General features: G+C 35.9%; 1 protein-coding gene across 1 annotated transcript in view; it reads right to left on the bottom strand.

Moving 5' to 3' along the window:
* Window positions 1-26,775, bottom strand: part of FAM83B (family with sequence similarity 83 member B) — a 101,281-nt gene that overhangs the window by 64,441 nt on the left and 10,065 nt on the right. Inside the window, exon 2 of the mRNA XM_035295933.3 lies at window positions 12,551-13,054. Coding sequence (XP_035151824.2) covers window positions 12,551-12,994 — 444 coding nt within the window. The 5' untranslated portion in view covers window positions 12,995-13,054. The remainder of the gene's footprint in view (window positions 1-12,550; window positions 13,055-26,775) is intronic.

Here is a 26,775-nt window from a genome sequence, read left to right as displayed (position 1 = left end):
CCAAATGCATTAAAGATTTAAACATAAGAACTAATACCATAAAATCCCCTAGAAGAAAACCTAGGCAACACCATCCAGGATGTAGGCACAGGCAAGGACTTCATGACTAAAACACCAAAAGCGATGGCAACAAAAGCCAAAATAGACAAATGGGATCTTCTGCATGGCAAAAGAAGCAATCATTAGAGTGAACCAGCAACGAACAGAATGGGAAATAATTTTTGTAATCTACGCATCTGACAAAGGGCTAATATCCAGAATCTACAAAGAACTAAAGCAGATTTACAAGAAAACAAACAAACAAACCCATTCAAAAGTGGGCAAAGAATATGAACAGACACTTTTCAAAAGGAGACATGTATGCGGCCAACAAACATATGAAAAAATGCTCATCATCCCTGGTCATTAGAGAAATGCAAATCAAAACCACACTGAGATACCATCTCACACAAGTTAGAATGGCAATCATTAAAAAATCTGGAGACAACAGATGCTGGAGAGGATCTGGAGAAAAAGGAACACTTTTACACTGTTGGTGGGAGTGTAAATTAGTTCAACCATTATGAAAGACAGTATGGCCATTCCTCAAGGTTCTAAAAATAGAAATTCCACTTGACACAAAAATCCCATTACTGGGTATATACCAAAGGATTATAAATCATTCTGATATAAGTACACATGCACACATATGTTCACTGTGATGCTGTTTACACTAGCAAAGACCTGGAACCAACCCAAATGCCCATCGATGATAGACTGGACAAAGAAAATGTGGCACATACACACCATGGAATACTATGCAGCCATAAAAAGTGATGAGTTTGTGTCCTTTGTAGAGACACAGATGAATCGAGAAACTATCATTCTCAGCAAACTGACACAAACAAGAACAGAAAACCAAAATACATGTTTTCATTCATAGGTGGGTGATGAACACTGAGAACACATGGGCACAGGAAAAAGAACAACATTCACTGGGCTAGGTTGTAGGTGGTAGAGGGCAAGGGCAGTTGGGGACGGGGAGGATGGGAGGGATAACACTGGGAGAAATGCCTGATGTAGGTGATGGTGGTGGGTGGGGGGAGGATGGAGACAGCAAACCACCTGCAGGATGCAGGATGTGCACATGTACCCCAGAGCCCAAAGTACAATAAAATTTTTTTTTTAAAAAAAGAACAAGTATAAAGTGACAATAATATAAAGGATGACTAATTAAAGTCTCGTAAGAGAATCAAAGTTTTCTCAAACAAGTATAATTTAACATGGATTTTAAAAGATGAATTGGAGGCAAAAATTTGGGAAAGGATGCTCCAAGGAGTTGAATAATCATGAATAAAAGCAAGAAGGAATACCTCTACAATGGAAGGCCCAGAGCAGGCTGCAGTAGCCCTGGAGTGGAAGTGACTGAGGGAGGCAGGATATGAAGCACAAAGCCTCATTGTATATGCCATGCTTATGAGTTGGAGTCCATCTGTCAGATAGCCAGGAATTAAACGCAGTAGTACTGTCACTAAAGCATTGTTGTGAATGTTCATTTGGTTTGCATGGTGCCAGCCTGGAGTGGTCTATCAGAGGTAATATACTATAATGGATAAACGCTCAAGCAGGCTCTGTCTTGAGACCTCTACTCAGGCTCAAATACCAGACCTGCCATTTTCTACTTCTGAAGCTAAAAAAAATCATTTAATGTTTTTATTCCTCACCTCCAAAAACAGGGCAAAAAAGGTATCTATGTTAGATAAAGGTTGGGAAGATAAATGTTTTAGTGCATTAGTATATATAAAGTGCTTCAAACACTGCCTGGCACATAGCATTACACATTAGCTATTAGGGGTGTCATTAACAAATTTCTCCTTCCCACTAGAGAAGCAACATGATACAATAATCTTAGAATAGAAGCCCAGATGCCTGAGTGCTTTCAGTGCTTATGGTTGCCAAACGGGTGACTTTGGACTTTCTAAAATCCCCATTGCCCAACTGTAAAAAGACTACATGATCACAAACCTCACATTTTTTTTTTTCAGTAACTGATCCAGAATTCAGCATGCTGAAATATGACTACTATGACTCAGGTTTTTTTTATGATTATAGATTTTTTCAGCAGCACATATTGGATTGATATTTAGCCAAATGATAATGTTTTCCCTTTCAAGTTTATTTATTGCCTGTGTTTGAGTTCAAGGAAGAACAAGAATCAAAATGTGATTATTAATATGAAATTAATATAGCCCAAAGGAAAGTTTGCATTTTCAAAAGAAAATGTATAGTTACCAATTTTTCTTACTGATGATTACACAAAAAGAGTCATGAGGCTTTCTTCATTTGTGAAGGAATATCACCATGAGACTCTCACCGTATCAGCATTCGTATGCCAAGGGGTAGAGGGATGAGTAAGAAATGGGTGGAGGTGGCAGTAATGAAGGAGTATATTATCACTAATATTATTCACAATTGTCAGCACATGCTCTAATAAAAAGCAGACTGCCCTGTTAGCCAATCTTACTGTTTTTAAATTCTGTGGGAGACAAGGCAGCTCCCATTACTCCCTATTTTACTATGCCATTGCATTTTAGTACAAAAAATCAATTATTTTATTGTAAGAAAAATCCTAAGTAAAAAAAGACAGGCAGCAATTTTTAAAATATTATACAACATATGATCTCAAGTATATCACATAGGAATCTTCTATTTCAGGGATTTATATAAGATATTAAAATGCATACACACACATTTGTGTATACATGTATTTCTCTGTCTACTTAATAGATAAGAAATTTCTAACATTAGTAGCAGTGATTATCTCTATTGGGAGATTATGATTGCCTTTTCTTAACTCTTTCTTGAATTTTTCCACATTGCCTATAAGGAATACATGTACCCTAATAATAAGAAAAAATAAACCACCAATATATACATTTGTTGCATTAGTAAAACACATGTACTAATAAATATTTTGGAGGCATTTTATCTGTGTCATATTTTTTTTTTTACTTTAAAATTTCAATAACTGTCTCTATAATCCTTTGATACTTAAAGAGTAAATAGGTGGAAACAAATCCAGACCCTATATAATACATAGATCATCAGGGGATGCCCAGAAACACACACAATTTTACCAATATATTTCCCATGAATCTTTTACCCTATCCCTCAAAAGTTAGATTCTAAATCACTTGAAGTGGGTTTTCCCCCCATCTGTATGAATTAACAGAGTGCCTTACACATAGCTGGGCCTCAATAAGCGTATGTAGACTTAAACTATATGTAGATAGTTAAAAATTTTTTGGACAGAAATAAATTGTGTTAGGTCAAAATCAGATAATTAAGACATCTTGAAAATAGCTTTTAAACAAAAAAAAAGCACCTTCCTTAAGATACAGAATTAAGTAGTTATATTTATATTCTATCCTAGTATGAATTTGAAGATATATTTTCCCTTCGAAAGACATTTTATTTGCTACCGAACTTCAGTCAGCTTCAGCTTATCAGCTTGTTACTATTATCCCATTGCCCGTTACAACCTGTCTTATATTCTTCAGTATGTTAATTAACCAAAACAAAATATTAATATGTCCAAAATCAGATTTAACAACATCATTGTCACTAAAAAACATCTCACGACTTCTCACTATTCACTTCCACAAAGTTTGATCAAAGGACCTTCACAATTTGACCTTAATCAACCTCTCTCAACAACTCTGCCTTCCTTTTTTTCCATCCACTTCTCTCACACTCCTCTGTTGTCTGAAAATGCCAGGCTCTCCATCGTTCATCTCCTGCTTATCAAAACCATTCATCCAAATGGCCCGTTAAAAAAAGCAACCTCCTCCGTGACCCCTTCCCAGTTTCTTCTTGTGCGTCTTCCACTCACCTGACCCTGCATGAGGGAATTGCGAAATAACTGCCTGTAAAGTTTGTTTGTAAAAACTAAGTGTTGGGAGGTTCTGCTTCTCAGCAGGGTAGATAACCTCCTGTTTTATTAGGTCTTGGGAGAGCATCTAATCAGTCTTGTTCTTATCTCATACTCTCTATTTACCCACTCCTTTGCATGTGAATCTTATCCAAGTTAATTAAGTCCTTGGGGTCAGCTCTATTCTCCAAGTCAGTCACTATTTGGGTTCCAATGTGAACCCTCATCTAGAGATATTTAGACACATGTATAGCCAAGTGTCAGTGGCTGGGGTTACGGATCAATCATCCAAAAGCTATGGTGTAGTGGTAACTTAAAAGTCTTTGTAACTCAGTGTCTATGCCTGCTTCCTGATCCCAGTTGTGGGGCCTCTGACACCATCTTCAGATGACAATCCCATCACTCCAACTGCTCAGGCAAAAAATGTTGAAGTCATCCTGTATTCTTCAATCTATTTCACATCCCATGTTTCACTACCTTCAAAATATACCTAAAAACTAGCCATTACTGCCACCATCTGACCATCTAAGATACCATCATCCCAAACCTGAATTATTTTAGTAATATCTGATATGCTCATTCTTAGTCCCCTACAGTCAATTTTAAATACTGCAGCCAGAAGTATCCTTTTAAAATACAGCAGGTTTAAAATTGATCATGTCTCTCTTTTGCTCAAAATTCTCCAGTGGATTCCCAATTTACAAAAACCAGAGCTAAGTTCCTTAAAATGGCCAGTGGGGATCTCCAAGATCTAGTCTCCATGTTTCCTTTCTGATTCATCTTCTACTCATCTCCTCTTTTGCTCTCTTGGATCCAATAACTGGCCTCTGCTCTTCTTCTAAAGGACAAGAAGCTGTGCCTCTATCCTAAAGCTTCCCCTATGTCTCCTGTGTACTGCCCACAAATATATGCATGCTTATTCCTTCTTTTCTCAAATCTTGGCTCAAATGTTACTTTGTTGAGGCCTACTCTGAGCACTGTATTTAAAACTGCAAACTACTTTCCATCACTACCCCTAGCTCCCTTTACTCAACCATATTTGTGTTTTGCTTCTTCCTCTTAGCACTCCTTATTTATTAGTTGATTATCCCCATTTGTAGGTAAACTTCATTCAAGGGCAGGCAGGGTTTCTTTGGTACTTTATTCTCCTATGTATTCTCAGAAGTTAGAACAGTATCTGATACATCATTGGCAATAAAAAATAACTGCTAAATGAATAAAATGGCCTGCAATACCTTTAATCTATAAGGCTGGCCAAAGACTTACTGATTTCCCTCATAGCTGAACACAGCAGAGGCCAAAAGACAACTACATTACCTAACTCCCCTTTCTTCATGCTTCAAATTTACCTTATATTTGAATTCAGAAACACATCTTCTTTCAGTGCCTCCTGGCCTGGCCTGCGTTCTAGGTACTAGTACCTCATCTACTTATCATGGAACTTTTGTCAGTTCCAGGTGAGTTACTTCTGACTTCTAATAACAACCACATCATACCTTATACCTGGCTTATTAAGAAACCAGTGCTTCCACATCTACACCCAACTGATTTCAATCTTAGACTCTCTCAACCAGGTCTTCAAACACCTCTGAATATGTAATCACTACACTTCCTAGTCATGATCATTTTGGTTTCATTCTGCTTCATTACCACTGACCAACCTACCACATGAAAGCAGTATTTTTCATCAGTAAAAAGTGGATAATAAAATAACATATTTCACAAGGTTGTTATGTAGGTCAACTAAAGATAATGCATGTAAAGTGCTTAGCACAGTGCCTAACACCTAAGTGCTCAATAGATATTACCTGATACTGTTACTAAATTATGTAACATGAATTCGTTATTCAAAATCAGATGTGAGTTCCAGTCCTTAGGATAAAAGTTGCCTTATTTTTTTCAAGATAATTTGAAGAGTGACTAGTTAAAGACATCAACAATTGACAGAAAAATATATGCCCCATGATGGATCTGTAGCAACTGTAAGAGATCAGGCAGAATCCTTAAAATGCAAAATGTTGGTGTGTCAAAAAGTCAGCCCTCATCATCTCAAAAAGGCTCCCATAGCAAATCTTCATGACCTTTTACATATCATTGAAAGGACAGACAAGTAAAGTAATATCTCCTTATTTTCATGAAACTTAACTTTTGATAATTTGCCTAAATTTGTACCTAAGGTCCTAAGAGCTCATCACATCTGTAACAAATGCCTAAAGAATGCCCCTAAGTCAGGTCAAGTTATCTCTTCTTCCATGTTCCTTTCATTCCCCATTGGAATACCACCTGCCCTTTCTCCTTTGCAGAGTTATTTTTGTGGCTTAGCCCCAAAGGCATTTGAGCTTGTAAAACTAAATTCTACCCCTCTGGAATTTAGGTGTTTAGGCATTAAGAAATCTCAGTTTTTCCAGATGAGGTTTTATGATGACAATGAGCTTTGCCATTCTTACAAACTACTAAAGGTGTATCATCAGAAAATATTACACATTTCAATAAGTAACTCAATAAGTGGTTTTTATTTTAAACCAGAGACAGGAAAGAATGAGTAAATATAAACAATCGCAAAATATAAAAAAATTCTCCTTCAGAGATCCCCAAACACACAGAACTACATTTTGTACCATAGTCAATAAGACTACCTCAAAGCTCAGAGAAAGACTGTACACACTATGTGCAGTCTCTACAAAAATTGTTTCTCACAGCTTATTTTATATTAAAAAAGAGAGTGAATTTAAAAGTACTAAAGAGTAACAGCTGAGTAATGAAAACAGTCTCAAAAACATTTCTCCTAATCAGATAAATTTTATGCACTCCAGCTGGGTTCAGTGGCTCATGCCTGTAATCCTAGCAATTTGGGAGGTCTAGGTGGGTGGGTCACCTGAGGCCAGGAGTTTGAGACCAGCCTGGCCAACAAAATCCTATTTCTACTAAAAATGCAAAAAAATAGCCAGAAATGGTGATGGCACCTATAATCCCAGCTAGTCAGGAGGTTGAGGAAGGAAAATCACTTGAAACTGGGGTGCAGAGGTTGCAGGGAGCTGAGATTTCTCCAATTCACTCCAGCCTAGACAAAAAAACAAAACTCCATCTCAACAAAAAAAAAAAAAAAAAAAAAAGAGAGAGAGAAGAAAAAGAAAAAAGAGCACTCCTAAATACCTTGCATTTTAAATTATTCCTTTCCAACTATTAATAGAGAATAGGTTAGTATTAACAAAGCAAAGTCTCTGGTAAACTTACTGACACCTATAAGTAACTGTATTTTTTTCTTTTTAAAGCTAAATTTTTATCTAAGTTGTCAATTTTTAAAAGACGGTTTCTTAAAAATACAAGTCACTGATGATACTTAGACTTTACCTGATAATACACTGCAGAGTAAAACATCTGAAATTCCTAAGATACTGATGACTTTGGTGTGCAACCAAGTTGGAAATCTCATATAACAATTTCATATTCATCTTTTCCTAATTTTTTAATCTTGTGTTTCAACAAACACAAAATAGATACGAAATGTGTGTCTCTCTGTATAGCACCAGGAGTTTGTTAACAACAGAGTATTGCCATACAGACACTGCAATAATTGGCATGATGAAGTCAGTGCAATTTTAACCAGATCTTTTTCTTTCTCCCTCCCTCCCTCCTCTCCTCTCTTTCCCACAGTTACTCTCCCTTTCTTCCACCTTCCCTCTCTTTCCCTCCTTCTCCTCTCATTCTCTCACTCTCACACATACTCAAACATAAATATATATATTAACGAGTAATGCATTTTATTCACAGAAGAAATGTTCAACTTAATATTCCAGGATGGAAATGTCATGAAGTTTGACTAAGCAAAATACATTTCCAGGAAGAAATCAATTTTGACTCAAATTCGAAGAATGACAAAATTCACAGTGAGAGTTGGGACAGGGATAGGGTAGAGAGGAAATTCTTAACAAAAATTAGCAACATCAGGACAGAGAAAATTCTAATCTAATGAAGGCACAGATAAATATATAAATATCACTTAGCTGGGCAGGGCATGGTTCCAAAGGGATGCAGATGGAAGTAGCATATCATGACACAATAAAAGTCATTTCTATCATGAACTAATTCATTAACAAGGAGTATAACATATCAAAATAATCTTAAATTGGTAAGCAACGTTAGAGATTTGGATAGAAACACCAGATTTTTAAATATGAAAACATTTTTGCTTTATATCTTTTCCTAAATAAATGAAGATACTTGAGGATATACAATGACTTGTTTAATGCTACACTAGTTGAGTCCTAGCGACAAAGCCTCTAGTCTAGTCTACGTTTACAACATCAGTTCACTCCCAGGAAGACTCCCTATCATCTGTTCATCTTCCTCTTTGCACCTGCAGGCCCAACTGATGGTTAATATTTCTCTATGTTACTAATACCTCCCAAGGCCATAATAGACACACCCAAGAACAGTGACTCAATGAGGAACCAAGCCCTGAACTCAGGTAATGTGGTACAGAGCGCATCAGGAATTGCTCTGCCCTATTTCTCACTAGACTTTTTTGCTTATGTGTCTTGATTCCATATTTCACAAGATTAAGATTCTCATCTCACCTAAAAAGCTAGCCTAGAATTAGAAAACAAAGATGCAAATAACATTGTGGGTAAACATTCAGATGTTCAAGACTCTCAGAAGTAATAACGTTGTAAATACGTACCATTGAGTGGACAGGGAAAAAATGCTTTAATGAAAGATGACTTTTTTAAGTAATTAGAGGGGATGTTTTCACAGGAGGAGTTCACAGTAATTAGGAATATGTGCATATATCATCTTGGGAACACTTCTTGACAGACACATAATTACCTGGGAAAAGTCTTGCTAGACACTATCAGACTTTATAAAGTTGACCCAAATGTAATTATGTCAATCACAAAGTGAAAAATAGAAAAGGTTTTAAAAAAAGAACCAGTAAATTAAAATATGTCCCTTTAGCGCACAAGATATCATCTACAATTGGATTTTCCTAAAGTAAAATTCTCAAACAAACAAAATAAGCAACATACAAAAGAAATAAAACAAACAAAAACTCTAAACAACTTCTAAGTGACAAATAGCAAAAACAAAATTAATAAGTAAAAATATAGATTTTTCAAATACTATAAAGATTACATTCTGCTTAATAAAAATATAGATTTTTCAAATACTATAAAGATTACATTCTGCTTATAAAAGCAAAATGATCAAGAGGTCATTTAACTATATAACTTAAGCTAGAAATGAGAGCATATACATTGCTAAAATTCAAAAACAAAAAATGTTTCAGCTTTTTCCAGTAAAAACAGTTGAGATTGAGAATCATTTTTAATTCCTTTCACAAGAGACTGGAAAGTTAACTTGGTGTTTATAATCAGACTTCAAATGTTTGGGCCTTTAAGCAGATACCTTTTATATTCTTTTCATTAATTTCAGATTTTTCCATAAAATGGCATGGAAAAGTACTTACTTTCCTAAGTACCTTATCTCAATTGCAAACAGAGAAAAGTGAAAATGGAGTTAAAGCCTTATCTGAGATCTTTTCCTGGGTTCTGTTTTGCTAGTGTCTGGCCCTACTGGTTTGGCTTCATATCTCTGTAGAGTTTTACAATGTTTATTACCAAAAGACTCCTTCTGAGATATTTGGAAGCAAAAAAAACAAAAACAAAAAAAAAATTTATCCATTAAAATACACATTATCCAAACACGATATAAAAAAAAAGATCATCCCTTTACAATGCCATGGCAATTACATGGTAATCACTGAGTTACCAATAAAGATAATTTATCCTCTGAAAAAAAAAATCAAAAACAGAAAGCCTATCCTGATGACTATTAAGCTCCCATTGATTCTGAAAGATAATAAGAGCATAACATCTGTTGAGTTAATGATAGTCATGAAAACCACATTTATTCTTTATAAAGCAATGTGTTCTGGCGAGCTTTTATTTCATAATATTTGCATCTTAACTTTTTTAAATGGGGTCAATAACTTTTTCCCAGAGTATTTAATCCTTCAAAAATCTTTAAGTAGATATGGGGACATGTGAAGAATCTTCCAAAATAATTGAGAAATACATATTCCATGCAAAGACAGCCAATTTGTCTTCAATATTTATTGCATCCGGGTAGAAACTAACACATTCCCCAACACCTTAAAAAATAACGACTGGGTGTGGCAGCTCATGCCTATAATCCCAGCACTTTGGGAGCCTGAGGCAGGAGGATCACTTGAGTCCCAGAGTTTGAGACCAGCCTGGATAACAAAAGAAAAGCTTGTCTCTGTGTTAAAAACAAAAAACATGCACACAAAAAGCTAAGTCATCTGTTATAATTTATACTTGATTGGCAGTATATTCAGTTTACAGGATCAAATAATTCTCTTATTTTGATGTCAGCTTAGATATACGTATATAAGTAGAAAATAGACACAATTTGTTATTTTATGCCACATTGGTATTATAAAAGAACAGCACACATCACATTACTGTTTTATAGTATGGACTTGAATTTCTTCAGCTCGCTAATTCAAGTGGGAGTTCTCAAAGGATAGTGACCAGGCAGAAGATATTACTTTTCGAGGCTTATTAAATACACAGCTGCCACATTAGAAAGAAAAATACATCAAAAGGTCATGACTAATGTTCAGTTCCCAGTGAGTGCTAGCCCAAAAACTTATGACATCTCCTGATTTAACATTTTGTGTCAGAGCAATGCAATGCCCCAAAGGAAACTAGCTATCATGCAGTTTGATAAACGTATTACTACTAAGTTACCACAAAAAGAATCTTAATCTTCACTGATGTATTTTTTTCAATTTTCTGTTAACATTGTGCTTCAAAAGCATATCATGCTTTTGAATGTTAGCAATCATTAATACTTGATATTTATTATTTTGCCATTACAAAGACTAATATATATATATATATATATCCTCAAATTTTTTATGTTGCCTTACAAAATGCAGTTATATAACTTTTTCGCAGAGCCCACGATAATACTGTTTAAAAAAAATATTCATGGTTCAATTTAGAAAACTGAATGACCATTCAATACACTCAATAAAAGTGTGGTCACTTAGAGTGAGCCTGATTCTATACCTAATTTTTAACAACTGGAATGGATTAGTACTTTTTTAATATAATACTGTTAAAGAAGTTAATACAACTAAAAAGACAGGTTATTTGAACTCAGAAGGGTCAGGGAAAAAATTACTACGTTTCTTCAAAGCTTCGACATTTGCTTCAGAACACTGTGTCCTACACGATTGCTAAGTTTTACTTGCCTGTCTTGCAAAGTGCCATGTCACTGAGGAATTCAAGGGTCTTATATTTATGTACTTCATGAAAGCATACTTTTGCAAGCATATTTCTGTGTCTTATTGGCCTAGAAGAAAGCAATGTCAGACATGCATGCTTTCTAAGGTCCCTTTTAGATCTAAATTTCTGTAACATATAGTCATAACTAAAAAATACACATTTTATAATTAAAAATTGTAATTTTTTCCCCATACTTTTTTATTTTTTTTATTTTTTTTTACATTTTGATAATTTCTTTTTTAATTTTTTATTGGATTTTAGGTTTTGGGGTACATGCATACTTTTTTATTTAGACAGGGTCTTTCTCTGTCACTCAGGCTAGAGTATAGTGGCATGATCTCAGCTCACTGTAACCTCTGCCTCCTGGATTCAAGCGATTCTCGTGTCTCAGCCTCCGGAGTAGCTGGGACGACAGGTGCCCACCACCACATCCAGCTTATTTTTTGTTGTTGTTGCTGTTGTTGTAGAGATGAGGTTTTGCCATGTTGACCAAGTGGTCTCAAACTCCTGACCTCAAGTGATTTGCCCAACTCAGCCTCCCAAAATGCTGGGATTACAGGCGTGTGCCACCACAGTCGGCCTTGCCCATATGTTTTAAAACTCTAGATTGAGCTTGGGGAATTTTGTTGTAGTCTCCAAAGTGCCTACTACAGTGCTGAGTAGACAGAAAACTCTTAATAACTTTTGTTGATTAATTAAAGAGTTCTACAGTTTTACCTGAGCTCTAAAACAAGATTTATGAGATGTATAAGACAATATAAATATTTGATAAAGAACACCAAAGCCTTAAAATGCTAAATATCTCAGAACCTTACTTTAGAATTTTATATTATGACAATATTATACTGTTTCCACACAACTCAGGAAAACAGACAAGTAAACTTATGGCTTATTTAGTAGCATAAACCATATTCAGAACAAGAATTAGTATTCAGTACTGTTATGCACAAAGAAAACTTCAGCATATCCACCAACTACTTTCTTTTAGAGAGGAAGAAAAATTTAGATGCTTTCAAATTATGAGTATCAAATCACCTTATTCCCAGTCAACATACCTTAGTCTTATGGGAGAAGAGGTCTCTTGAGCACATTATGAAGAAAAGCAAATCTCTTTCTTTAGCTGGTACCTAATGCCACGCTCCTAAATATATGCAAGATAGAGGAAAGACAACCTTCCTCTGTATCAATAGGTAAATTTCCTAAAAATCATAGGCATGGCCTATACATATAGAGATTCTTTCATTAACGTACATATTTGTTATATTACTCTCTGTACTTTTCTACATGTTTCAAATTTTTCATTTCAAAATAGAAATGTTATTACCTTTCTTGCTTCTTTAATCATCTTCCTAATAGTTTCCTTTATTGTAAGTAGATGCGCTCTTGGTGGATGAAAAAGGAGATCTATATGGGTACCCCCTAAGAGTCCAGGCATCACGTATGGCCAGCCTAAGTCAAGATTTGGAGCTTCCACATCAGACTCAGTAGGCCAGTAAGTCCCTGAAGATGATGTATCATCACAGGAATCATCAGTACCATGTGCTGTGCTCTGTGCAACTTTCTGGACATTTTTCAAAATATAATTAATTTCTTCCTCAGCAAGAAAGTCTGAAACTTGTTCCCGGGCAAGAAATTCTTGGTATGCTTCTAACCCATGTTCAATCAGAACATCAATGGCTATTCGATACCATTCCTTGTAATGAGGCTCAATGTAGTTGTCAGATTTACACTCATCATTCAATGAGGAAAGCATTGATGAGGTCTCCATGCTTGCAAGCGTTTGGCTATGGCACTGTCAAATGTCCGTTCACGCAGTGGTGAGAAGTACCTGGTATTTGAAAAGAAGAAAATCAAGATCAAGTTAAAATTCTGCAATAGAATGTTTTATGATACATATCAGCTATTATCTTTTATTTATACATTTCCATTACCAGCAGCTCAAAATGACACATATTTCATATCCAAAATGACATTAATAGCACCACAATTCATACATCTATCACAAATAAACTAGGCAGATTTCTCTTACAGATTGCTGTTGGATTTTCCTTTGCCAAGGTATCTGAAATTAAAACCAAATTAGAAAACAATCAATGCCTAGTCAGCCATTAATGTAAGCCTCTACTGAGTACCTGTCATGCATACAGTAATATGCTAGATGTAACGTTAAAAACACAAAAACACTGGTCTTTCAGGAATGTATTCATTAGCTGAGGAGGCAAACTATATACACAAAACTGTTAGTTACCACTTTGAAGAAAGCCATATACTGCTAAGGGCCAAAATGCGTAATGACCATATTCAGTGCTTTAAGAATAAAAGCAAGGAGAGATCAATCGGGTGCAAATGAGTTATGAACAGCCCTGAGCAAGAGGTGGGCTTCAGCTGGACCTGGAGCAATGAATAAGAATCTGATCAGGTGGCAAAAAGAAATATGTCCATCCCATACAAGAATAAGAACATAAGCAAAAGCACACAAGAAATATGAGTTTGGTACATTCAGGAATCAAGGAGAAAATAAAAAAGAAAAAAGTAACCTGGCATGCGGGAAAACAGGTTATTTTTACTAGGAGTAAGAGATAAAATTGAATAGACAAGATAAAGCCAAGAATGGAAGGACACAAATTTTTGTGATTCAACAAAACTTCTATTTAAAACAATTCTGGCAGTATCAGGGGACTGGAGAAGGGATAGATAGCTAGGAAAGTGTTTCAGTGTTCAAAAACCCAGTGAGGAAGTGGACAGAGTATTCCAGAGATGGTCTGAAGGATCCTTGAGATTCGGAGCATATGAAATGAAATTTAAGACATGAAAGATAATTAAGGAATTTCTCTTAGGAGTCGAAATCTGCCTATCCAGGCTCACATTGCATCCCTCATAATGCCCACAGAATGTTCTTCATTCAATCATTCAGTCACTACTTCATACTATATGAGATACTGGAATGGGCTGTCTCAATCAGATGACGGACTTTCCAGTCTTTTGAAGTCATGATCTCCATTTTATGGATTCAAGATACAGCTTTATGATGTGCTACAAGCATTAAAAAGCTGACTTGAAGAGATAACTATTTGTCAGTGACTCTGCCTAAATTTTATATTTCATATTTTCTATATAACTCAGTCTTTCCAGTCTCAGGCCTACCAAAAATCTGATTTGGGAGGGTAGCCCAGAAAACCATCACCATTGATTAACTGCTTAGCTCAAAATATGGAACAAGAGTTAAAAACTAATCATACAGAAAAGTCTTGAAGAATGGACAACAGAGTAATGAATTTTGCTGGGGAACAATGATCAGAAAAGATCTAGCAACTAACAGAACTGAGGAGTACAGAAGACAAAAGGTGTCTCCATTTACCATTTTAGTGGAAACAATCCTGTTCCCATCTCTGGGCTCAGAAGTTTTACAAATAAAGTCTACAGTACAGAAAGCCCAAAAACTAAAGACGATACGGGAACAAAAATAGAACATGTTTTTGTCTGTCTCTTGGAGAGCCCTCAGCTTGAGTCACAGTTTGATCCAAGCCCAGACAACTAGAACTACACCTGAATCCTTGGCTCCACAATGCAGCATCTGAATTCTGGGGATGCCAGTCTTCTTGCCCTAAACAGTATTATGGTGAAGCTTTACAGAAACATTCTCTTCTCCAAGAGAAAAAGGAAGAACACCTAGATTGTCTGCTAGTATAAAAACTATCACACGGAGAAATAAAATTTGTTCCTTTTGTTACCTAATTAAAATTAATCTGTTGACATGTACCAGGGATACATGCTGAAACTTTCATATCATTCTAAAGTTTCATGCTGAAACTTTCTCAGTCATTCTAGGATGTCATCTCTTTCCCAATTACATTTCATTCAAGTTCGATGATTTTCAAAAGGGAAGATTTGCCCCTCATGTGACAACATCTGAAGACATTTTTAAATAAAATCACTTGTGAGGAGGAGGGCTACTAGCATCTAATGATTAGAGACCCAGGATGCTGCTAAACATACTACAATGCATGAGACAGACGCCCATAATAAGAAATAAATCTGCCAAAATGTCAACGGTGCCAAGGTTGAGAAATCTTCATAAAGTCGCTGACTTCATATTTATATCACATGACTAATAACCTTTCAGCATTCATTAAAGTTATCTTTTGCGCATAATGCTCATTTTTAACAAAAATATAAATAAGATTTGCATTCACTGGAATGACTCAATTCTTATGCTTATAGTTTTCTAAGATTTGGTGAGGTACAGTTTTCACTTGATAATTCCAGTCCATGAAAGAACAAATAGCTGGTGATTACATGATACATCACATCTGTTATAGTTGTTCATAAACAATCCAAGTTTCCTAAACTTTAATTCACTTTATTTTTGAAATGTAACTTTTGAATTCCTATGTGATATTAAACACCTGTTACCTATTTGGAAGTTAAATGCATAAAGTACTTTTAAAATACTAATTTCTGAGCTATACCTTTGCAAATAAATATTTTGCAGCTGTAAAAAATTCATTCTGGAACTGTGTAACCTCTGAAATCACAGATCTCAAAAGGACCATGAAGACAAAATAAAACCATGAAGACATAGATAATCTGAAGAAAAAAAACTGGAAATAAGAAGTAAAAATTCTTATTTATAATTAATTACAATTATAAGACTAATCAATAGCCAGACACCATGCAGAAAAATATATGAAAAATATAACAGAATGAGCAATGAGGTTACAATATTATGTACAAGAGTTAAGATTATTATGAAATATATTTGATACTGTTCTGGTGGAAAGGCTATGTTTTAGCCACTGTCTAGACATACTTATCACAAGAGCTATTTGCAAGGAATACTTGTTAAGGAACCATCTATAAACAAATTTTATCAGAGAACAACAAGGTAATGGTACTTACATCGTAAGTATTGCAATAAAATATCTCCTGTATGTAGTTGTAGACTTAACAAAGAACTCTCTACAGTTCAATCCCTGAATATTAAGAGGGCTTTGAGGACAAAATTAATTAGGTGTGCCTTCAAATATATATTTTAAAAGGCATTATTTTATTAATAACTAATAAAAACTCCTAAGAAGTATATTCTTTTATCATACACAGTAGAATTAATGAGTAGAGAAAAAAAAGATATCATTATGCCGTGTAAGCTGAACAGATTTATCTAACAGTTAAATGACTCATTCCAGAGAAAAGTGACCCTTACAAATCCATGCCTCAAAAAACATTAAAAATTGCATTTGATATTGAACGTACAGTCTAATGAAATCCTATAAATACAAAGGATATAAAATTGGTCATAAAAATTTATTTCAATTCATGGGCTGCTCTGAAAAAACAGTTTGGCAGTTTCATTTATAAAATGACACATGCAACTAACATACAACACAGCAACTGCACTTCGGCGATTTATTCACAAAAAACTGAAACTTATCCTGTGCACAGACGTTTACAACAGCTCAATTCATAATAGCCTGACAATTGAAACAACCCAAATGGCTTTCAGCAGGTGAATAATAAACTATGGCACACCCACACCGTGGAATACTACTTAGTAGTAAAATAAATGGCCTATTGATACATGTAGTGACCTGGATGAATCTCCAGAGAATTATGCTGAATGAAAAAACACCAATCTCCAAAGTTTACATGCTGTATAATTCCATTTGGTTAGATGCTGCACTCTTAAAATGACAGGAGGAAAGGTAGATGTGGCTATAAAGAGGCAATCAGAGGAATTTTTGTAGTTACAGAAATATTCTCCATTGCCAGGCATGGTGGCTCACACCTATAATCCCAGCACTCTGGGAGGCCAAGGCAGGCAGATCACCTGAGGTCGGGAGTTTGACACCAACCTGACCAATATGAAAAGACCCTGTCTCTGCTAAAAATACAAAATTAGCTGGTTGTGGTGGTACATGCCTGAAATCCCAACTACTCAGGAGGCTGAGGCAGGGGAATGGCTTAAAATTGGGAGGCGGACGTTGCAGTGAGCCATGATCATGTCATTGCACTCCAGCCTGGGCAACAAGAGCCAAATTCCATCATACACACACAAAAATATACATATATATTCTATACCTTGACAGTATCAATGTCAGCATACTGGTTGTGATACAGTATTGTAGTTTTGCAAGGCAGCAGCACTGGAGAAAATTGGGTAAACAATGCAAGGAATCTCTGGATTATTGCCCTCAACTGTATATGAAACCACAATTACCTCCAAATAAAAAGTTTAATGAAAAAAATCATACTGATGACCAATATCATGAGCCTTAGATAGAAAAAGAAAAACAACATACAGCACAGAACATAAGAGTTCACCTGTAGGGTCAAACTTCCAGGTCAAAACTCTGCTTCATCAATTACGATGAAACTCTTAGACAAGTTACACATGTCCACAAGCCTCAGTTTAGGCAGAGGTAGAGGGAATAACAGCCACCTTTATCTCACTGGGGTATTTTAAGGAATAAATAAGGTAATGCACTTCAACCCTACTATTATTATGATATGGTGACTGTTTTACATGTTCACAATCTGTTACCGTATAATTACTATACATATGCAATAAATTTGATCATAAGAGATTTAAAGATTTGAAAAGAGATTTTTTTCATACTATTAGCAATATCATACAATTTATAACTATTTAATAATCTACAGTATAAAACAACCAAACTGATCTGAGAGGATTCACTAAAAAGGCTTCTGAAATAATGGGTCAGTGGGAAAATGTTCCAAAGAGAAATTTCAGCTTTCTCAAATCAAAAGTCTAAGGCTGTAATTACCTAATGTTCAAGCCAATAACCCAAAGTCAGAATTTTGACTGAAACAAAGATTAAAAAAAAGATCACAGGTGCTAACATCACTGCAGTCCATTTTCCAATCTGTTTTAAGCTGTTTCTTTCCATCTATTGAATGCTTTATAAGTTGCACTACATCCTCCAACAGGATATGCTGAAGTCCTAATCTGCAGTACCAGTGAATGCAACTTTACGTGGATACAGGGTCTTTGCAGATGTAATAAAGTTAAGATGCAGTCATATTAGACCAGGGCTGGTCCTAATCCAATATGGCTACATGACTTGTGTCTATAAGAAGAGAGGAGGTACAGAGACAGACACAAAGGGAGAACTCAGAGACTACGGAGGCAGACTGGAATGCCAAGAATTGCCTATAAGAGCAGAGATAACAGAAATGAATGGAACAGATTCTCCCCTAGAGCAATGCAAAGAGAGCAGGGCCCTGCTGACACCCTGATTCCAAACATCTAGTCTTCAGAAGCATGAGAGAATCCATTCAGCTGTTTTAAGCCAGTACTTTTGGTACTTTGCTCAGCTGCACTAGGCAGCGGATACAAATGCGTACAAAAACGCTTTTATTTTAAAACCCTCAAAATTTCAAAATTAACTTAAATTAACAAGCAAATTTTCCATTTAGAAATGATTGTTTTTTGTAGCTTATATGATAAACTAGTTATCTAATATAACTTCAGTGTTAAGCAAACTCTCATATATTGAGGGAAAAAAAATTCTTAAATTTGTCTTTTCTTTTGGTAATTGACTTTATGATACGTATCAAATATCTATCTACACAATGTAAGAAAATGTCACATAAAGGATTGTTTCAGAACATCTCTGTCATATAAGATTATTATCCATGGTCCACAACAGTTGAAAATCATGTATCTTTCCTTCCTTCAGCTGTCAAGATTGTTTTTGTCTTCTCATCTGATTACCAGAAATTTAAGATGACAATTAAAACATTAAAAAAGTTTCTATTAAATTAAAAATTGACTATAATATTCAAGCTGTCAAGTGCAATTTGATATCTACTGTTGACATCCAAACTCATTAAAAGATTCTAAGCTGGCTTCATAATAACACTTATGACAACATGGCCCAATAGCGCAGATTACAGTCATCCACACAGCATGATATTCAGCAGGTCACAGAGCATATAAATATATGACACACTTAGTCACAGGGTATTAGGTGCAAACATCTCCATGGATGGATTACCAGTAGAATCACCCATCCCATCAAACTCATAAAAACAACAAACATACTTCCAATTCATTTTATAAATCTCAAATGGGGGAATCCCATTGCTCAATACCTAATTATTCTTTAATCTCCTCAATTTATTTTAAGTGGAGGGAGGAGATAGCAATATCACTTTCACACCAGTATAATTCTGGGGTTTGTTTGTATTGGCTGCTATTTGCCTTCTCAGATCTAAAGTATAGGAATTTTCTATGTCAGAGGTATATAACAATATACGTTAATGACATTAAAACATAATTATTCAATGTGATTTGGAAGCACTCATTGAATAATTCCTGTAAACAAATTCATATTAAAAAAATAAAGCATTTACAGAGAGAGCTTATACTGAATGCTCAAATTCTAAAGGCTTATGCATGGCTTAAAATGCAAATAAAATTAAATTATTATTTTACCAGCATCTAAACTACAAGGCTGTCCTGATGAAGTTGTGTCTTGTGCCATGCCAAAGTGCTATATTCTTGTGTGACCCTGATCAGTAATCATTTGGATGAATAGAGACACATTAAAACAATCTGCAGAAATCAACAAAAAACATATATGCTAGATGCCAAAATAGACACTTAAAATAGTGACAAAGTGGTGAAATAATAAATCAACATGAACATTATTAAGTTCAACTGCAATATATTTGGAGGTTTGAATTTATATAAAAAATTAACTACATTCACACAGAACTAGGCAGGTTTTAGAACCCATTATGTCATGTAAAGCAGTTAAAAAATTGGAACATTTAGTCCAAAGAGAACACTGGAAGACTCACTAAGGGTAGTCTTCGATTATATAAAGTGGAGAAGTAGAATTATTTTAAGGACCAAATGACAAAAATCACAGCAGCATAGTTGGTAAGATGGCACAGGTTTTGACCTCTACTCTGAAATGTATTGGTTGTAAAACCTCAGTCATGTTACTTAAGGGCTTTACGCCCCATGTTCATCACCAGGAAAAAGGATAAAATAACAGTTCTGACCGCGAAGGGTTTCTATTGGAACTAAATGAGATGAAGGCCTTCAAGTGTACATCTGCCATAAAAACTGCTAAAAACTGTTAGGTAGTAATCTAAGATGGAGTTTCATTTAATGATAAAGCTACATAAAAATAGAATTGGTACCTTTATTTTTGTTTCTTATTATGTTTTGTGTGTTTTTTTATGTATTGTGTGTGTGTGTGTGTGTGTTTTTTTTCCTGAAACCCCTCTTTACGTTCATAATTAAGCAGAGGGTACATTTTTGGAGAGAGTCCTATAGGATAACAAGTTGGGTTTCTGAGACATTCTTCAAGTCAGAATTCCAAAATAGTATTTGTTTTGCCTGCTCAAAAGATCTGGGATGTTCAAAAGCTTGCTCAGCAGTGAGCATGTGGTTGGGAAAGTGTTTCCTACACCAGAGTGACAAGAACTCACCTCCGACTCTTCTTCCCAGTTTCTCCAGAATCGGCCTTCAAAGCTCAGCTTCATTTATTTATTTATTTTTGCATTAATTTTTAAAAATTATTTTAAATAAGTTTATTTTATATTATTTTATAAGCATTTTATAATTTAAAATTATTATTTTTAAATAATTTTACTTTTTTTAAGTATTTAAGTAATGAAAACAAGATGACAGGGTTTTGTTACTGTTTTTGGGATGGAGTGTCACTCTGTCACCCAGGCTGGACTGCAATAGTGCAATCTCACTATGCTTCCACCTCCTTGGTTCAAGTGATTCTCCTGCCTCAGCCTCCCGAGTAGCTAGGACTACAGGTACGTGCTGCCACGCCCAGCTAATTTTTTTTTTTTTTATTTCAGTAGAGATAGGGTTTCACCGTGTTGCCCAGGCTGGTCTCTAACACCTTAGCTCAGGTAGTCTGACTACCTCGGCCTCCCAAAGTGTTAGGATTATAGCTATGAGCAACCAAACCCGGCTGATGACAGGTTTGTAGAAAGGAAGAAGAAACACTTGCTGATCCATCTAGCCACTCATTTTACAGAGGAGGAAGAAAATGTCCACCAGGTGCCACACACTCAAAGACACATCCTGGGTAAGAACTCAGGTCTGTTGATTGCCATCTAGTGTCCTTCCCATAGTACTAGCTTCCTCAGCAAGGGTTACTTTCCTCACTGCTTTTAGGGTATACCTTGGATCATCACCCTAACTACACCCTGATGCTGCTCAAAGGCTGGGCTACACCTTCTCCTTTTGTTGCCCTCTTCCTGTGACCCACTGTGCTCAGCCCAGGCTGGTCATATAATCTGAATAGACCTATAGCCTCTAGAAACCTGTGGCCTTCTCTGGCAGGCCAGGTTCCCATCAGCAACCAGAAGAGTCAGTTTCCAATAACCCTACATTATAACTCTGATGTATGTATAAGTTAAACATTAAAGAATTGTGCCTGAGTTTCTGTGTTTCTCAGGCAGGAGAAACTCGTGCCTGAGTACAAGGGCTGGAATACAAAAACAAACCCATTATGACCCCACCGGAGTTTTCTTAGACCCTAATGTCCGATTGAATAAAAGCATTCTTACACATATACATTGTAGTAGGGCAGACTTCAGAAACTTTCCAAGACTCTAGAGAAAACCTTGTAGATCTCAGACTCTAGTTAAAGATTAGATATAGATTGAATGAAACATTCTGGCTTGCAGGTGTACTCCCACACATAGGTCATGGAGCTTAAAATGTACACAAGCACTAGAAAATAAACGTGTAACTTGGAGTTGGTCTGGTGACTTACTCAATCCTTTTCCCTGTAACTGGTTTCAGAAATAAACTCCCATCTAGCCAGTCTGTCTGCATCTCGTTATTGGACAGCGAGAACAAGAAGCCGGCCCTTTCCATCCAAAAACACTGCAACTAGATTTGGGGCCATTTTATCAGGGATTTATTGCTTCCTCCATCATTTTATAAACTCAAAGGACACTTAGAGCCAGAAAGAACCCAAGAGACTACAACACGGACCAGAGCCCTCATTTCATGAGACCACTTCTTTTTTGTTTGATTTGGAAGTGGGGTCTCACTATGTCAGCAGTGGCATGATCTTGGTTCACTGCAACCTCCACCTCTGGGGCTCAAGTGATCCTCCCACCTCAGCTTCCAGAGTAGCTGGGACCACAGGCACACCCCACCACACCTGGCTAATTTTTTTTTTTTTTTGTATTTTTGATAGAGTCAGAGTTTTGCCATATGGGCCACACTGGTCTCAAACTGCTGGGCTCAATTAATCCACTTGTCTCAGCCTCCCAAAGTGCTAGGGTTACAGGTATGAGCAACTGTGCCTGGCCTAGGATACTTCTATACTGGGACATTTTGATGCAGTTTAAAGAATGAAATATTAAACTCTCATCTTAAGAAATATTTACTCAAATTCATCTCAAATTAATAATGATACACTGATTTAATAACTGAAGGTAACAGCGTAAGAGTTGACCAAAGTATAAACTGGAGACTTCTAAAAAATAAATTTAAAAAAATTATACTACCCATGGCCAGGCACGGTGGCTCACATCTGTAATCCCAGCACTTTGGGAGGCCGAGGCAGGCAGATCACCTCAGGTCAGGAGTTTGAGACCATAACATGAACAACCACAATACCCTCAAGAAGCCCTGGAGAGGGTCAGGGATAAGCAGAGCAATGTGTCAAGGATCAGGAGGGTCTGTGGTTAACATACCATGAACATGGACAGAACAGAGTTTTACATTTTGATGAAGCATTTTCCTTAAACAGCTTTACAGTTTCAGATTTTAAACTTTAGGTCTTTGATTTATCTCAAATTAATTCTTGTAATATGGTGTGTGACAGGATTATGTACATATATATTTATATATATACACACACACATAATATAGCTGTTACAGGACTATTTGCTGAAAAGACATTCTATTTTCCACTGAATTCCTTTCATGCCTTGGTTGAATGTGACATAACCATATAAGGAGGGTCTATTGCTGGGTTCTGTATTCTGTTCCATAGCTCTTTGTCAATTATATGCCATAGCTTAATTGTTAGTCTTAGAGTTACTTAATGTAAGTTCTCCACTTTGTACTTCTCTTACGAGATTGTTTAGGATATTCTAAGGCCCTTTGCTTTTACAAACACTTTGACAATTTTTTTACTAGTATACTATAAAGGACACAACTCAGGAAGAGCCAAATGTATAGGGCAAGGTATAGGCATATGGGGAACGGGGAGCTTTCATGGCCTCTCTAAGCACATCCCTTCTCAGCAAGTCAATGGGTTTATCAATCTAGAATCTCCAACTTTATATTTTTTCCTAAATTAACTAAGCGACATTATCAGCACCAGTATTCAAATGCCAAAACAAACAAGAATGTTAAAAGCTGCCTCTAGTGGTTTTAATAGCATGCAGAAAAGCTTGTTATGATGTTATGTAGCTAACAAGCAGGCTACAAAACCATGTAAGAGCAAAATTATAATTGCAAAAAATTCACCCAACAACAAAAGAAACACACACACACACAGAGTGGATTTCTTTGAGTGGTGGTTCTACAGGTGGTTTTTTGAAGCTTATTTTCACTTTTCTGTATTTAACAAATGTTTATCAATGAATATGTATTCTTTTGCAATGGGGAAAGATTTTGTAAGAGAAGAACCTCAACAGTTATTTTCAAGTTTACAATAACCACTTCTTTTCTCATTCACAGATTAAGTTGGCTGTAATTGGTGATTCAAAATGCTTCATGTCAAAGTTTAATCATTCTTACAGAGAAAAACATGAACAAGTATAGAATATCCAAACTAAAGCCATATGAGTACAGACTCATAAAGGAAAAAAAAATAAAATAACTAGATATACTTAATTAGGGCTTAGTAAGTAGCTCACTGAAACACAGTGTCATCTCTAACTCTCTGGGGCTAGTACAACAGCCACTGAAAGGAGCTCCCACTGTAATCCCCGACACATGTATCCCATCTCATGCATTATTTAAATGCATCATCCTCCACTCTCTCCACTAGATTGTGAGCCCTATGACAGCAGAGATTATGTCTGTTTAGCACAATTCTAAATGCTCAGTAAGTACATAATTGTTAAAAAAGCTAATGATATACTGTGTTAATAACTGAAGGTATCAGTGAGAGCTGACTAAAGTATAAACTAGAAACTGTAAAAAAAAATTTTTATCATAATACCCATGGCCAGGCGCAGTGGCTCACGCCAGCTCACTTTGGGAGGCCAAGGCCAGCAGATCACCTCAGGTCAGGAATTCGAGACCAGCCTGACCAATACGGTGAAACCCTGTCTCTACTAAAACTACAAAAATTAGCTGGGCATGGTGGCAGGCACCTGTTATCCCAGCTACTGAGGAGGCTGAAGCAGGAGAATCACTTGAACCTGGGAGGCGGAGGTTGCAGTGAGCCAAGATCGCGCCGTTGCACGCCAGCCTGGAGGACAGAGTGACACTCCATCTTGTGGGTAAGAAAAAAGAATTATAATAACCATGTAGAAATTCTTAATATTTGAACAGATATTTGCTTATGTTAAACTGAGGTTAGGTTTTTGATAATATAAATATTATATTTTATATTTAAAATATATTTTAAAGGGCTTCAGAAAGAATAGCCAGAAACACATTGAGTACTGTAAAAGTAATTAGGTAAATGGGTAGATCTGTATCAAAAACATAGATGTTAATTTCAAATGAGAACATTGTCAGAATAAAGGTGATATCAGGTATCTCGGGATTCTCTGTGAAATTTGCATTTTTCATTGTTTAATTATGTTAAAGTCATTCTGCAAACAGTTTCTGTATATTTATATTAATCATAAGAAAATAAAGTACTAAGTCTTGTGTTTTCAACCCAAGTAGTGATACAAATTAGCTATAAAGCATGACTCATTTTTTCTTGTGTTTCTGGTATCAACTTTGTTATGTAAACTTATTTCAATAGCAAGAAAGGATTAATTGGGTGTTTAAATAAATTATGGTTATGGATATTTAGTATATTGTGAAATTGAAGTCACTATGTATTTCAGAGCAGCCCCTGGGAAGCTGAAGTCTATATTTTACAACTTGATATAACAAAGCAGTGTAAAGCTTAATTAAGTTTATCCAATAAGTCATCCCGATGTGAATCCGGATTCCTTTTCAAGAAGAATGCATCTCTCACTCTATCTAAAGGCAGGCAAAACTTGCAACAGGATGACGATCTCCTTCTCTTGAAAATGCTGGATAGGTGGGGGAAATGACTTTTAAATAGTGACTATTGTTAACTCCAATGGTATTTGAAAATCAATGCTGAGGTATGTAGAAGACTAAGAATTTTCCTCAAATGCCATCAAAGCTATTCATTTTCCTGTTTTCAGGGTTTGAACTTGGGAGTCGCCATCTCTCTTCGCTCTTCTTTCATTACTCTCCCCAGGATAATCTTGTCCAGTCTTTTATCCTCGTGTCTTGCAAAACTCCCGACCTTACTGCTCCCTTCTGCTCTAGACTCATATATCCAGTTGGTTTGTGGACATCTTCCCTGGATATCCAACAGGTTTTCTTTCTTTACACTAACCTCCTGAGTTAATTTCTAACTTAGGATCTTTGTACTAGCTGTCCCATCTGCCTGGAATGCTCCTTTTTTTTTTTTTTTTTTTTTTTCATTTCTATCTTACCCATATGTTACCTTCTCTGAGAGGTCTTCCAGACTACCCATTGTAGAGAGAACCCACCCTCTCTCTATCACACTTAATCTTTTCACCATGCTTTATTTAACTTATAACACTTATTATGCAGGGTAAGTAAAATATTTATTTATTTATGTGCTATTTCCTGTATCCCCTTCAGTAGAGTAACAGCTGCTTAAAGGTCACTGAGTTGATGTGTTCTAATATACCAGTGGCCCCATCATGTTGGTTAGTCCATATTTTAAGTATCATCACTGACTTGAATAAAACCTATTCTTTTACATCACAAGTAAATTCAGTTCTGCCCTCACGGTATAATTATTAAGGAGAAATAACTAGAGATCTACGGACCTACCCTTTACTTGTATCCACCATGACTCTCCCCCTCCTCCTCATTTCACAACACTCATACATAATTCCCTCAACACCACAGGAAGTAGGGTTCAGTCTCCTTCAACCTCAGTTTCAGAAATGTAGTATAATTTATAACAAAGACATATTTGGACAAAAACACCACAGGCAACAAGAGCCCCATGGAGTGAAATGTTGAATGTGTCATGTGCCCTCCTGTCCCACCTCTGAGTCTATTTAAGGCAATAAAGTCACTCTTGGTGCATGCTGACATTTGCACAGTAAATGCTGTAGGAAAACCAATTAAATGTGTGTTCTAATATGAACTCTTAAAATGACTTCCCAAATATATTTAACAAGGGTAGTGTGCCTCAACTATAAATGAGGAACTCTATAAATAAAATGTCATATTAAGAAAATGTATTTTGCTTAGTTATGTTAGGAATCGCTTTTCATTAAAAGTAAAATTGTTATATACATTTAGTGGCAGAAAAGCAGTCTCAGACTGTTATAATGTAGAGGTTT

Source organism: Callithrix jacchus, chromosome 4, assembly GCF_049354715.1.
Source record: "Callithrix jacchus isolate 240 chromosome 4, calJac240_pri, whole genome shotgun sequence".
Taxonomy (NCBI): domain Eukaryota; kingdom Metazoa; phylum Chordata; class Mammalia; order Primates; family Cebidae; genus Callithrix; species Callithrix jacchus.
This window is presented reverse-complemented; position numbering and strand designations above follow the sequence as displayed.